This window comes from Ranitomeya variabilis, chromosome 1 (assembly GCF_051348905.1).
Source record: "Ranitomeya variabilis isolate aRanVar5 chromosome 1, aRanVar5.hap1, whole genome shotgun sequence".
NCBI lineage: Eukaryota > Metazoa > Chordata > Amphibia > Anura > Dendrobatidae > Ranitomeya > Ranitomeya variabilis.
In genome coordinates this window covers 282,266,989-282,282,309 of record NC_135232.1, presented here as the reverse complement: position 1 = coordinate 282,282,309, position 15,321 = coordinate 282,266,989, and the positions used below count along the sequence as shown (strand labels likewise).

The following is a 15,321-nucleotide window of genomic DNA, read 5'->3' as shown; positions in this document are numbered from 1 at the left end:
CCTCAGCACCGTCTGTAGCACTCAGGAGGCTGCAGAGTTGAACACTTCTGAAGAGATCCCGCAGGAGTCCGCCACTTCGACAGAACCACCTGCACCTTCCCAGCCTTCCCTCACATCTGGTCCCTCGGTCCCACCCACCAGTGCTGGAGCATCGTGGCAGACTTCGTTACATGAAGCTGCTGTGAGGATGTAGCTTTTCTTTTACCCCACCTCACTGACACTGCTGCCACCTCTATAACACCTTTGGGTTCTGGGCGGCAGCGCCAGAGGGGTCAGAAAAAGAGCTATGCGCCCAAGTTCTTGCATCTAAATGCATCCTTCCAGAACTCGCTCAAACTGTTGTCGGAGCAAATGACTGCAGGATTTAAACTCTTCAACAACAGTATTCTTGAGTTGCACACACGTCTGGATAGGAAGCATTCAGATGCAAGTAAATAGCCAAATCACTCTTTTTTTCCAGGCAGTAGTCGAGCGCATAGACAAGCTATATCCTGACCAGCAGATGCATGTAATGCAAGCCTGCCAGTCTGCCCTAGCGCATGTTAGCTCCCAAGCCTCTCTACCCACCACGGTAGTTCCTCCCGCACCTGCCCCGTATCAGCTTCCCACCCCATACCAGTTCCCAACTACATCATCTGTGCCTCCACTCCCTGCCCACTACCACCAGTCTCCTTCCACACCCATCATGCCCCCCAACCTCTTCTCCACCCACCAGCTCTTCTGCCTCCCAATCCCTCCACTCCACCCCTCAAACCTTCCAAATTCCCATCCCTACTCCCGGTTTTATGTCCACCCATTCTCTTTCTTTCTCCACCTTCTGTTTTACCTTCTGCTCGGTCACCACCACAATCCTCTCTCCACACTCCCACTGCCGAAGTGGTCCAATCTCCACCCCACACTACCTAAACTTATGTTTTATAAAATTTGTAAATAAAAAAAAACAAAAAAACATTTCTTTAACATGTTTTGACTTTCTTTTATTTAATTATAAAGGTTAAATACTTTGGGTAAAACAAGGTACAATACTTTGGGAAAAACCCAACCAAGTACAATACTTTGGGTAAAACAAGATTCAAGACAAATTTTTCAAACTATCATCCTGCCAGTGTACTCTTCCTCGAGGTGAAAAAGTTTTCTGCAAATTTGTCCCTCATTCTGGAAACTGACACAGAACTTCTAAAAGTAATGTTATGATAATCATTCAAGGTGGTTTCGTCAAAGTGGTCATCAATGGCAATCTATAGGTCCTTCTCAAAAAATTAGCATATAGTGTTAAATTTCATTATTTATCATAATGTAATGATTACAATTAAACTTTCATATATTATAGATTCATTATCCACCAACTGAAATTTGTCAGGTCTTTTATTGTTTTAATACTGATGATTTTGGCATACAACTCCTGATAACCCAAAAAACCTGTCTCAATAAATTAGCATATCAAGAAAAGGTTCTCTAAATGACCTATTACCCTAATCTTCTGAATCAACTAATTAACTCTAAACACATGCAAAAGATACCTGAGGCTTTTAAAAACTCCCTGCCTGGTTCATTACTCAAAACCCCCATCATGGGTAAGACTAGCGACCTGACAGATGTCAAGAAGGCCATCATTGACACCCTCAAGCAAGAGGGTAAGACCCAGAAAGAAATTTCTCAACAAATAGGCTGTTCCGAGAGTGCTGTATCAAGGCACCTCAATGGTAAGTCTGTTGGAAGGAAACAATGTGGCAGAAAACGCTGTACAACGAGAAGAGGTGACCGGACCCTGAGGAAGATTGTGGAGAAGGACCGATTCCAGACCTTGGGGAACCTGAGGAAGCAGTGGACTGAGTCTGGTGTGGAAACATCCAGAGCCACCGTGCACAGGCGTATGCAGGAAATGGGCTACAGGTGCCGCATTCCCCAGGTAAAGCCACTTTTGAACCATAAACAGCGGCAGAAGCGCCTGACCTGGGCTACAGAGAAGCAGCACTGGACTGTTGCTAAGTGGTCCCAAGTACTTTTTTCTGATGAAAGCAAATTTTGCATGTCACTCGGAAATCAAGGTGCCAGAGTCTGGAGGAAGACTGGGGAGAAGGAAATGCCAAAATGCCTGAAGTCCAGTGTCAAGTACCCACAGTCAGTGATGGTGTGGGGTGCCATGTCAGCTGCTGGTGTTGGTCCACTGTGTTTCATCAAGGGCAGGGTCAATGCAGCTAGCTATCAGGAGATTTTGGATCACTTCATGCTTCCCTCGGCTGAAATGCTTTATGGAGATGAAGATTTCATTTTTCAGCACGACCTGGCACCTGCTCACAGTGCCAAAACCACTGGTAAATGGTTTACTGACCATGGTATTACTGTGCTCAATTGGCCTGCCAACTCTCCTGACCTGAACCCCATAGAGAATCTGTGGGATATTGTGAAGAGAAAGTTGAGAGACGCAAGGCCCAACACTCTGGATGAGCTTAAGGCCGCTATTGAAGCATCCTGGGCCTCCATAACATCTCAGCAGTGTCACAGGCTGATTGCCTCCATGCCACGCCGCATTGAAGCAGTCATTTCTGCCAAAGGATTCCCGACCAAGTATTGAGTGCATAACTGAACATTATTTGATGGTTTTTTTGTTTGGTATTAAAAAACACTTTTATTTGATTGGTCGGGTGAAATATGCTAATTTATTGAGACAGGTTTTTTGGGTTATCAGGAGTTGTATGCCAAAATCATCAGTATTAAAACAATAAAAGACCTGACAAATTTCAGTTGGTGGATAATGAATCTATAATATATGAAAGTTTAATTGTAATCATTACATTATGGTAAATAATGAAATTTAACACTATATGCTAATTTTTTGAGAAGGACCTGTATTCCTTGCATATTATGAAATTGTGCAGGGCCACACAAGCTTTCACCTCCTCGTCCAGTGTCAGTCTTCAGGTTTATAGCGGTCAACAGAACTCGCCATTTGGATGTTAGAATCCCAAAAGCACACTCCACCATTCTTCGTGCTTGTGTTAGGCGGTAATTAAAAAGTCTTTTAGTTGGCGTCAATACTTGAGTATGGCTTCAGCAGGTGTTCCGAGAGTTGGAACGCTTCATCTCCAACACAGATAAATGGCGTTGGTGGCCCAGAGGTTTCAGGAAGCGGTCTTGGTGGTGGAAATTCGAAGGTGTTTCCATATAAATGATGCCCCATTGCAGACACTTTAAAAACTTGTGAATCATTGGAGAGGCCATAGGCCCCAATATCTACTGCTATAAACTTGTATTGAGAGTCTGCAATGGCCATGAGCACATTGGAGAAATATTTCTTGTAGATGAAATATTCTGAGCCAGATGCAGCAGGTTTCACGATATGAATATGTTTCCCATCCACTGCTCCCAAGCAATTGTGAAACACACATTTTTTGGAAGTTGTCGGCAATGTCCAGCCAACTCTCCGTTGTGTGATGTGGGGTAAATTCTTCATGTAAACTGTCCCACAATGCACGGCAGGTGTGCTTAACAATCCCCGATATGGTGGAAATCCTGAGTCTAAATTGAAAATGGAGTGAGGAAAGGGATTATCCAGTTGCAAAGAATCTGTTAAAATAGGAAAGGCAATAATTACTACAAAATACCAGCAACAACATTACAGTTAAAAGTCAGCTTTAACAGTAGGAGATACAATATAAATGGCTTACCGAAGAGTCACCATCAAACGCTCCGCCGGTGAAATGGAGAAGCGGCAATATGTATCACTTCTATGGATGAGGTGTCCAATCTGTTCAACCAAAAAGTCAAAGTTCTCCGCTTTCATAGTTGAAAAACTTCTCGGGGTTTCCTCTTAACTCCATGTATAATGTTGAATACACCCCACATGTCATTCTCTGTGCTGTGAATGGGTGGTTCCAAAAACGTCGTCGGAGCACGATTCACTGTCTCTCTCACTCAGTCTCCAGAACAATCGCTTTCAAACGATTCGCCTCAAAAGTGAGATCCACATAAATCTTCAGAATGTTTGCCGTAACGCCTTCCATCTTTGCCACTTGCTCTACAACCTGTCAAAGATGGGCTGTAGAAACACTGTATATATAGATTTTCAGTAGCCAATAATGTTTGGGAGCCTCCCATGGGTGTTTTTAAAAAAACGAATCTGTCGTAAAACAGATAAAAAACAAAACAAAAAAAACCCAGAAGAAACGGATGAAAAACTGATGCGACGGATCAGTTTTTTGCCGGATTTTGCTAGTCGGATCCGGCGTAAAAACGGATCCGTCGCATCAGTTTTTCACAATTTACGATGGATCCGTCGATCTGTCGAGCAACCGGATTGTGACTGAGGGCAAAAACCTGAAGTGTGAAAGCAGCCTAAGGCTGGAGTCACACTTAACATATAATATAAAAAAAATAAAAAAAAGCTCCGATTTTGACAGACGAGAATCGCACCAATGTTCTCCGAACAGTGATCCATCAGTGTGTAATCCGTTTGCTATGCGATTTCCTCGCATCAAGTAGCCGTATGAAATCCGTATGCAATGCGATCTTAACATAAGCTTTTACATACAGCAGTTCTCTCCATGCAAAATAGCATGTTAAAATGGCATTGTAATACAATTCACAACTGTACACATCGTTTTATAACCAAATATTATTCAAAACAATATTATATATAGAGTGTTTTGCTTAAGTATTTGCCCCTCTGGAACTTTTCAACCTTTTCCCACATATCATGCTTCAAACAAAGATACCAAATGTAATTTTTTTGTGAAGAATCAACAAGTGGAACACAATTGTGAAGTTGAACGAAATTTATTGGTTATTTTAAATTTTTGTGGAAATTCAAAAACTGAAAAGTGGGGCGTGCAATATTATTCGGCCCCTTTACTTTCAGTGCAAACTCACTCCAGAAGTTCATTGTGGATCTCTGAATGATCCACTGTTGTCCTAAATGCCTAATGATGATAAATATAATCCAGTCTCCGTATAAATGCACCTGCTCTGTGATAGTCTCAGGGATCTGTTTGAAGCACAGAGAGCATAATGAAGACCAAGGAACACAACAGGCAGGTCCGTGATACTGTTGTGGAGAAGTTTAAAGCCGGATTTGGATACAAAATGATTTCCAAAACTTTAAACATCCCAAGGAGCACTGTGCAAGCGATCATATTGAAATGGAAGGAGTATCATACCACTGCAAATCTATCAAGACCTGGCTGTCCCTCTAAATTTTCATCTCAAACAAGGAGAAGACTGATCAGAGATGCAGCCAAGAGGCCCATGATCACTCTGGATGAACTGCAGAGATCTACAGCTGAGGTGGGACAGTCTGTCCATAGGACAACAATCAGTCGTACACAGCACAAATCTGGCCTTTATGAAAGAGTGGTAAGAAGAAAGCCATTTCTCAAAGATATCCATAAAAAGTGCCACTTAAAGTTTGCAACACGCCACTTGGGAGACACACCAAACATGTGGAAGAAGGTGCTCTGGTAAGATGAAACTAAAAATCGAACTTTTTGGCAACAATGCCAAACGATATGTTTGGCGTAAAGGCAACACAGCTCATTACCCTGAACACAACATCCCCACTGTCAAACATGGTGGTGGCAGCATCATGGCTTGGGCCTGCTTTTCTTCAGCAGAGACAGGGAAGATGGTTAAAATTGATGGGAAGATGGATGGAGACAAATACAGGACCATTCTTGAAGAAAACCTGTTGGGAGTCTACAACAGACCTGAGACTGGGACGGAGATTTGTCTTCCAACAAGACAATGATCCCAAAACATAAAGCAAAATCTATAATGGAATGGTTCACAAACGTATCCAGGTGTTAGAATGGTCAAGTCAAAGTGCAGACCTCAATCCAATCGAGAATCTGTGGAAAGAGCTGAAAACTGTTCACAAATTATCTCCATGAAACCCCACTGAGCTCGAGCTGTTTGCCAAGGAAGAATGGGCAAGAATTTCAGTCTCTCGATGTACAAAACTGATAGAGACATACCCCAAGCGACTTGCAGCTGTAATCGCAGCAAAGGGTGGCGCAAAAAAGTATTACGTTAAAGGGGCCGAATAATATTGCACGCCCCACTTTTCAGTTAATGAATTTCCACAAAAATGTAAAATAACCAATAAATTTTGTTCAACTTCACAATTGTGTTCCACTTGTTGTTGACTCTTCACCAAAAATTTACATTTGGTATCTTTACGTTTGAAGCATGATACGTGGGAGAAGGTTTAAAAGTTCCAGGGGGCCGAATGCTTGAATACTTTCACAAGGCTATATATATATATATATATATATATATATATATATATATATATATATATATATATACACACATATACACACACACATACATACACACGCGCGCGCACACACACACACACACACACACACACGGCTCAGGCAAAAATTAAGAGCCCACTGCAAAATTTTCAGTTTGTCTGATTTTTCTCTTTATACTGTTGGTTGTAATGCTGCGGTAGCACCATACGCAGTGAAGAGGCGGTGACCCACAAAGCTGAAACACAAAAGTCTCTTTCATGTGTTACTTTACAAAGGTGTATATCATTTTATAGTACACGTCATCAAAGTTCAATACACACAGTAGCATCTCGTCTCAGGTGTCCGTTTCATAGCACTACACATCATATGGCTTTTAGATTGCAGTCCCTAAACACGCCGGACCTCTCCTTGTCCAGTATCTGTGGGGCGACCGCACGCTATATTACAGTCTCCAAACACAGCTTCCCATGTTGCAGACACTACACATGCCAGTCCTCCTCTGACTAGTTCCCGTGGGTGTCCTGCACCGCTGTATCACAAACTCTTTACTCACACAGCCGTACACAGCCCAGGATATCCTCCGGATAGCAGCCAGGCACCATATCCACCTATTTGCAGGCGTTACACAGGCCAGTCCTCTTTCGGGCACAGAACATCCACCTCCGGTACCTCTGGGCACAGGACTGTCCACATACGAGACCCGTTACCATGGACGACTTGCATCGCTGTGTACGCTGCGGGTGCCAGGCTATTCAGCTGCCATAGTTACTGGCTCTGCTGGCCTGTGCGGCTTCACACACACAGCCAGCACTCTGCAGGCCTCTGCTCTGCACAACAGCACACACCAGACTGACACTGAAATTGCACCTGACACACCCATACCCCTTACTGCAGGGTTTTTAACAAAAAATCTGTGGCTTTCAGCCACATGGAAAACCCGGACCGAAAATCCGTGACTGCCATGCACACCTATGGACTTCACCCATCTCCATGCACAACCTGGGGAGAACACACAGTAACCCCAATCTGTGACAAGAGTCACTGCCTCACAAGGTATATTTTTGAGTAAAATGTAAAATTGTTCTTTTAGTCTATAAACTTCGGACAACATGTGTCCGAAGTTCCAAGCAACAAATTTTGTATTTATTTTCTGAAAATGAGAAATGGTCAAAAGAACAAAAAAAAAAAAAAAATGCATTGCTTGCAGACTTCAAATGCAAAAAAAAAAAAAAAACAAGTTCATAATCAGAAATCAATTTTTTGTGGAATAATCATGATTTGTAATCACAGCTTTCATGCATCTTGACATGCTTTCCACCAGTCTTTCACACTGCTTTTGGGTGACCTTATGCCACTCCTGGTATAAAAATTTAAGTAGTTCTTTGTTTGATGGCTTGTGACTATCCATCTTCCTATTGATTACATTCCAGCGGTTTTCAATGGGCTTCGGGTCTGGAGATTGGGCTGGCCATGACAGGGATTTGATGTGGTGGTCCTTAATTCACACCTTGATTGACCTAGCTGTGTGGAATGGTGCATTGTCCTGCTGGAAAAAACAGTCCTCAGAGTTGGAGAACATTGCCTGAGCAGAAAGAATCAAATGTTTTTCAAGGATAACCTTGTATGCGGTTTGATTCATATGCCCTTCGCAAAGATTAACCTGTCCAATTCCAGCCTTGCTGAAGCATCCCCAGATCATCACCGATCCTCCACCAAATTTCACAGAGGGTGCAAGACACTGTGGCTTGTACCCCTCTCCAGGTCTCCGTCTAACCATTAGACGACCAGGTGTTGGGCAAAGCTGAAAATTAAACTCATCAGAGAAGATTACCTTACTCCAGTCCTCTATGGTCCAATCCTTATGGTCTTTGGCAAACTTCAGCCTGGCTCTACTTTGCTTCTCATTGATGAAAGTCTTTTTCTAGCTTTACATGACTTGAGTCCTGTCTCTAGGAGCCTGTGATGAACTGTTCTTGCCGTGCACTGCACCCAAGCTGCCATTTGCCATTCCTTTTGTAGGTCACTTGATGTCATCCTGTGGTTGCTGAGTGACATTCAAAAGATGATGGTCATCCTGGTCAGTAGAGAGTCGTTTTCGCCCTCTTCCAGTCTGTAGCTTTGTTTTCCACAATGTCTGTTGCTTGACTTTGTTATAATGGACTGCGGTCTTAGAAATTTTAAGTATGGAGGCAACATGAGGCTCACTGTATCCCTCGGCTAGTAAAGCCAGAATTGAACCCTTTTCCTCACTCAAGACTTTTCGTTTCAACTCCTTTGGCATGGCTCAAAGTTATTTTTTCATTACTATTACTTTTGAGATATTACTAGCACTTGTTTTGCCATCCAGCTTGTCCTATTGCAAGAGGATTGTGAACACTACAGCAGTGTTTTTTATTCTTGCCTTCATTAAATAAGATTTTGTTCAGGTGATCACCTAATCAGAAGCACATTAAGTAGAATGAGGTGTACTCTTGTTAGAATTCAAGTGACACTGGAATAGAATGGCTGTCAGACGTGTAGAAAAGCCGATATTTATAAACTGCTCAGTTGTCTCTTAACCCCTTTCTGACCTCGGACGGGATAGTACGTCCGTGGTCAGATACCCGTCTTTGATGCAGGGCTCCGGCGGTGAGCCCGCATCAAAGCCGGGACATGTCAGCTGTTTTGAACAGCTGACATGTGCCCGCAATAGCGGCGGGTGAAATCGCGATTCGCCCGCCGCTATTAACTAGTTAAATGCCGCTGTCAAACGCAGACAGCGGCGCTTCCGGCCGGGTGGCCGGAAATGAGCGCATCGCCGACCTTGAGACCTCTATGGTTACTGATCGCCGGTAGCTGTGAGCGCCACCCTGTGGTCGGCGCTCACAGCACACCTGCATTTCTGCTGCATAGCAGCGATCTGATGATTGCTGCTATGTAGCAGAGCCGATTGCGTTGTGCCAGCTTCTAGCCTCCCATGGAGGCTATTGAAGCATGGCAAAAGTAAAAAAAAAAAAAAGTAAAACAAAAATGTGAAAAAAAAAAATATATAAAAGTTTAAAATCACCCCCCTTTCGCCCCAAAATAAATCAATAAAAAAAAAAAAAAAAAAAAAATCAAACCTACACATATTTGGTATTGCCGCGTTCAGAATCGCCCGATCTGTCAATAAAAAAGAAGGATTAACCTGATTGCTAAACGGCATAGCGAGAAAAAAAAATTGTAACGCTAGAATTATGTTTTTTTGGTTGCCGCAACATTGCATTAAAATGCAATAACGGGCGATCAAAAGAACGTATCTGCACTGTAATGGTATCATTAAAAACGCCAGCTCGGCACGCAAAAAATAAGCCCTCACCTGACCCCAGATCATGAAAAATGGAGACGCTACGGGTATCGGAAAATGGCACAATTTTTTTTTTTTTTTTTTAGCAAAGTTTGGAATTTTTTTTTTTACCACTTAGCTAAAAAATAACCTAGACATGTTTGGCGTCTATGAGCTCGTACTGACCTGGAGAATCATAATGGCAGTTCAGTTTTAGCATTTAATGAACGTAGCAAAAAAGCCAAGCAAACAACAAGTGTGGGATTGCACTTTCTTTGCAATTTCACCGCACTTGGAATTTTTTCCCCAATTTCTAGTACACGACATGGTAAAACCAATGATGTCGTTCAAAAGTACAACTCGTCCCGCAAAAAATAAGCCCTCACATGGCCATATTAACGGAAAAATAAAAAAAAAAAGTTATGGCTCTGGGAAGGAGGGGAGCGAAAAACAAACACGGAAAAATGGAAAATCCCAAGGTCATGAAGGGGTTAATTTTTGCCAGAGCGCTCTAATTATATATATATATATATATATATATATATATATATATATATATATATATATATATATATACACACATACATATACATACATATACATACATACATATATACACATATACACACGCAGGATAGGTGTATATATGTGGGTCTCCTTTCATTCGCTACCTACCCAAAACGTCGAGATTTGTGGGGCCATTGAAAAAATCATCCAAGACCATCTTCACACACACACACACACACACACACACACAAGGTATCTGCTCGTTGGGTGCTGAGTTACCCGCCTGCTCACACCTTTCTAGAAGCAGGAACAGGTCGAAAGCTCTCAGGCTCGATAGACGATGTGCCATGGAAACCAGAAGGACTTGTTCAACAGACTGATCATACAGGATGAAAGCTGGGTCCATCATTATTATCCCGAGACTAAAGTCCAGTCGATGCAATGAAAGCATCATGACTCACCGCCTCCAAAGAATACACGTGCCCAACCTGCGGCAGGCAAGGTCATGCTCACAGTATTTTGGGACCAGCACGGAGTACTATTGATGGATTTCCTAGCAAAGGGTACCATGATCACATCACTGGGGAAAACTATGCTTCACTGCTGTGGATATAGTGGGAGGCCATCAAAACCAAGAGACATGGCATGCTCACCAAAGGTGTCCGCCTTCTGCAAGACAAGGCACCAGTTCACAACTTAGGCTACGTTCACATTTGCGTTGTGCGCCGCAGCGTCGGCGCCGCAGCGCACAACGCAAACAAAAACGCAGCAAAACGCATGCACAACGCTGCGTTTTGCGCCGCATGCGTCGTTTTTTTCATTGAATTTGGACGCAGCAAAAATGCAACTTGCTGCGTCCTCTGCGCCCCGACGCGGGCGCCGCAGCGACGCATGCGGCGCAAAACGCAAGTGCGCCGCATGTCCATGCGCCCCCATGTTAAATATAGGGGCGCATGACGCATGCGGCGCCGCTGCGGCGCCCGACGCTGCGGCGCTGGCCGCAAATGTGAACGTAGCCTTACATGTTGCCCTAATGGAAGCATGCTCCTGTGGCTGTGAGATTCTACTGCATCCCCCTTATTCACCCGACCTCGCACCATCGGTCTTCCAATTGTTTCCAACAATGACGTTATTTTTGAAGGGCAAACATTTTCCAGATGATAAGACTGATTTCCGAAGTCATACCGTGGCTTTTAGAGCAACCTGTCGACAAGCGAGGTGTTTACAGTTGCTTAAAGAGATGGGAGAAGTGTGTGTCCCTAGGTGGCACCTATGTAGAGAAGGACTAATAACTGTGCCAAGTGTCATTGCTCTCAGTCCACAGGAAGTGGGTCAGGGGAAATCTTTAATGAACGCCCCTCGTATAAATATATCTTGATAAAAAAAATCCTGTTCTGCAGGCAGGCACCTGCGCTGCAGCATGATCGCATATGTAATTTATTTGATGTTATCCTTAGAGTCAATAAAAAAAAAAAAAATTGAAAATGGCGCCGGGCACGCCTACTGTTATGACCCCAATGGCAGAGGGTCTCAGAGTAAATACCAAGTCTGCAAACACAAAAAACCAGCTCATAGGGCAGTGGTAACTGGGCTGACCGTATAGCTAATCCTAGCACCACAAATAGCAGCAGCCGGGGAACGTGCCTACGTTGGTTCTAGACGTCTCGCGCCAGCCGGAGAACTAACTAACCCTAGAAGGGAAAAAAGATAGACCTTTCTTGCCTCCAGAGAAAAGACCCCAAAAGTTGGATACAAGCCCCCAACAAATAATAACGGTGAGGTAAGAAGAAAAGACAAACGTAAGAATGAACTAGGTATTTAGCAAAGAGAGGCCCACTGACTAATAGCAGAATATAGTAAGATGACTTATACGGTCAGCAAAAACCCTATCAAAATTTCCACGCTGGATATTCAAGAACCCCCGAACTGTCTAACGGCCCGGGGGGAGAATACCAGCCCCCTAGAGCTTCCAGCAAAATCAGGAATCACATTTAGTACAAGCTGGACAAAAAATAAGAGCAATGCAAATAACCAAAAAAACAAGGAAGCAGGACTTAGCTTAATTTTGCAAGAACCAGGACCAGCAGACAGGAGCAAACAGAAAGGAACTGATTACAACGATGCCAGGCACCAGACTGAGAATCCAGGAAGTTTATATAGCAACACCCCTGGACTAACGAACAGGTGGGTGCAAAGCTGAGGAAAGACAATCCCAGAGTCATATCACTAGTGACCACAAGCGGGAGCCAAATAATCCAATTCACAACAGCCTACGCAGTTGCAGCTATTGGTGATCAGTGAGTGGTCAGAATTGAAAAAGGGGTTAAACAGACTTGTCAGGAAGGAGGGCTCTCATTCCATAGTTCAGTGGTCCCTAACCTTTCTTACCTTGGGAGCCACATGAGCTGGTCACAAGCCACACCTGGCACCCACTTCCCCCCCTGTAGTAGCACCCAGACTCCCCCATTACAGGTATACAGAACGCAGACCCCCAGACCTCACAGGCGATAGGCTTACACCCAGGGGGTCCGCACTTCCTTCCTGGGCCTGCGAGTCTCTGGTAGGAGACACTTGCCTGAGGGCCATGTGCCCACGAGAAGTTTCTGATACTGCGTATTACAGTCCCGGCCAAGTGGATGGGATTTATAGACGTCTCCCGCCCTGTGTGCTTCCATCTCACTCACTGTAACCTGACCCGCAGTGCAGCTTTCACATCCACAAGACAGCTTCTCCTGAGGGTGCGCTGAGCTTTACGTCAGGACTTTCTCCAAAGACTTACCGTATATCACATGCGGAAAATCCACAGGTACAAAACCCATGTAATCCGCACGACTGTATCAATAAAGTTGTCAAAGCCAAATACCAGGAAGTATCAAAAACAAAGCAGCTTTATCGAAAACATGACAAACGACCAAGACAAAAAAGGCAAAAACACGTAACTTCAAAGGTGCAGAAATTCTGCAACATCAAAAACCTCCGCAAAAGCGGATGTGGCCTTAGCCTCCGGGGTCCCTACAGGAGTGACCTCTCCCACGCAGGGCGCTGACTGCCGCACGCTGTGGCTGTGTCTGCACTGTGGCCTGCGCACTCACAGGTCTCCCCATGATTAGGCACCTGGAACCTCCACACACAAGGGCCTTTTATAGAGAGCTTAAAGGGAGCCTGTCACCCCCAAAATCGATGGTGAGGTAAGCTCACTGTCATCAGGGGCTTATCTACAGCATTCTGGAATGCTGTAGATACAGTAAGTCCCCGATGTTACCTGAAAGATGAGAAAAACAGGTTAGATTATCCCCCTCACCCAGGGGCGGTCCGGGGCCTCCCATCTTCATTCCATGACGTCCTCTTCTGGTCTTCACGCTGCGGCTCCGGCGCAGGCGTACTTTGTCTGCCCTGTTGAGGACAGAGCAAAGTACTGCAGTGCGCAGGCGCCGGAAAGGTCAGAGAGGCCCGGCACCAGCGCACTGCAGTACTTTGCTCTGCCCCCAACAGGGCAAATCAGTACGCCTGCGCCGGAGCCGCAGCGTGAAGACCAGAAGAGGACGTCATGGAATTTAGATGGGAGACCCCGGAGTGGACCTGAGAAGCCCATCGGACCCGGACCACAGCGGGACCGCCCCTGGGTGAGTATAATCTAACCTCTTTTAGGTAACATCAGGGGCTTATCTACAGCGTTACAGAATGCATTACAGAATGCTGTAAATAAGCCCCTGATGACAGTGAGCTTACCTCACCATCGATTTTGGGGGTGACAGGTTCCCTTTAAAAACAAAGGGGCGTGGCTCACATTGTAATAATGGGGCAGTCAAAAAACACGGCCCCAGAAGTTTACTTGGACACGCCCCTTATACCACCATGACCATCAGCACTAACTACTGCGGCCCGTGTCTCTCTCTCTGGGACCAGGGGGGAACAACACAGAGCGGCATGCCCAGCGGAAATGAGACATGCGCAGACACAGGCCACTTCCGACCTGGTGCCCGACCTCATATAACCTGCGGGATGAGAGGCCTGCTCTGTCCGCCGTCCACACTACAGCGGCTCCCCCCATCCTGCTCTTTCCCAGGTCCCACATCCCCCCACTGTACATGGACCCGTCCTTCTTCCCTGCGGCCCGTTCTTACCTCACACAGCAGCCACATAAACAGGAAGACTCCGCTCTCCTCTTTTGCCGCCAAACAGAGTCAAGTACAGGCAGCCAATAAGCGGCCGGGGCGTCGGGATGGGCGGAAACCTTTCACGTCGAGTCTTTTTTTCCACTCATGCATGGTAAGTGGGCGTGGTTTCCGTGCAGTCCGCCAGTACCACACACCGAGCGGGGGTATTCCTAGAGCACAGCCGGCTGTACAAGCAGCGTGTTATGAGGGCTTCACTTCCGGGTCCAACCTGTGTGCGTCTCTGCCATGGAGCTTGCCAGCCATATAATGTGGAGGCGCTGTGCCAGTCAGTGGAGGAGGGCATGCTGCGCTGGTGGTATGGTGCCGCGGCTGTTTGACGCGCCCTCTACTGGCGGTGTATCCAGGGTCACTGCTCTGCTTTGCCTCGCACGCTGTGAACCAGCCCGGCCAGTGTCCCGGCGCGCCTTTATATCCTTTTGTAGTGTGCCCCTCAGGCTCCTGAGTGTTTCCTCGGGCAGCACCCTGTGCTGGAGCTGTCAGACCACTGTCACCGGCCCCCAGCTCTTCTGCCCCTCCTGCAGCCGCATACAACCTCCTGATGAGAGCAAGGATCACTACCAGCTGCTGGACTGGTGAGAGGGGCCACGTACTGGGGGGAAACTGAACAGAGGGGCCACGTACTGGGGGACTGGTGAGAGGGGCCACATACTGTGTGTGTGTGTGTGGGGGACTGGTGAGAGGGGCCACGTACTGTGTGTGTGTGGGGGGGGGACTGGTGAGAGGGGCCACGTACTGTGTGTGTGTGGGGGGGGGACTGGTGAGAGGGGCCACGTACTGTGTGTGGGGGGGGGGGGACTGGTGAGAGGGGCCACGTACTGTGTGGGGGGGGACTGGTGAGAGGGGCCACGTACTGTGTGTGTGTGTGGGGGGGGGGGACTGATGAGAGGGGCCACTTACTGTGTGGGGGGGGACTGGTGAGAGGGGCCACGTACTGTGTGGGGGGGGACTGGTGAGAGGGGCCACGTACTGTGTGGGGGGGGACTGGTGAGAGGGGCCACGTACTGTGTGGAGGGGGACTGGTGAGAGAGGCCACGTACTGTGTGTGTGTGTGGAGGGGGACTGGTGAGAGAGGCCACGT

The 15,321-nt window shown here is 46.1% G+C and overlaps 2 protein-coding genes across 2 annotated transcripts in view; one reads left to right on the top strand and one right to left on the bottom strand.

The window, feature by feature from the left end:
• The window catches only part of CHEK2 (checkpoint kinase 2), a 101,882-nt gene extending 87,582 nt beyond the window's left edge, over window positions 1–14,300 (bottom strand). The window contains exon 1 of the mRNA XM_077295061.1: window positions 14,190–14,300. The gene's annotated coding sequence lies outside the window, so the exon portion shown is untranslated. The remainder of the gene's footprint in view (window positions 1–14,189) is intronic.
• A 53-nt stretch (window positions 14,301–14,353) lies between these two features.
• Window positions 14,354–15,321, top strand: part of HSCB (HscB mitochondrial iron-sulfur cluster cochaperone) — a 36,500-nt gene continuing 35,532 nt past the window's right edge. The window contains exon 1 of the mRNA XM_077295076.1: window positions 14,354–14,815. Coding sequence (XP_077151191.1) covers window positions 14,469–14,815 — 347 coding nt within the window. The 5' untranslated portion in view covers window positions 14,354–14,468. The remainder of the gene's footprint in view (window positions 14,816–15,321) is intronic.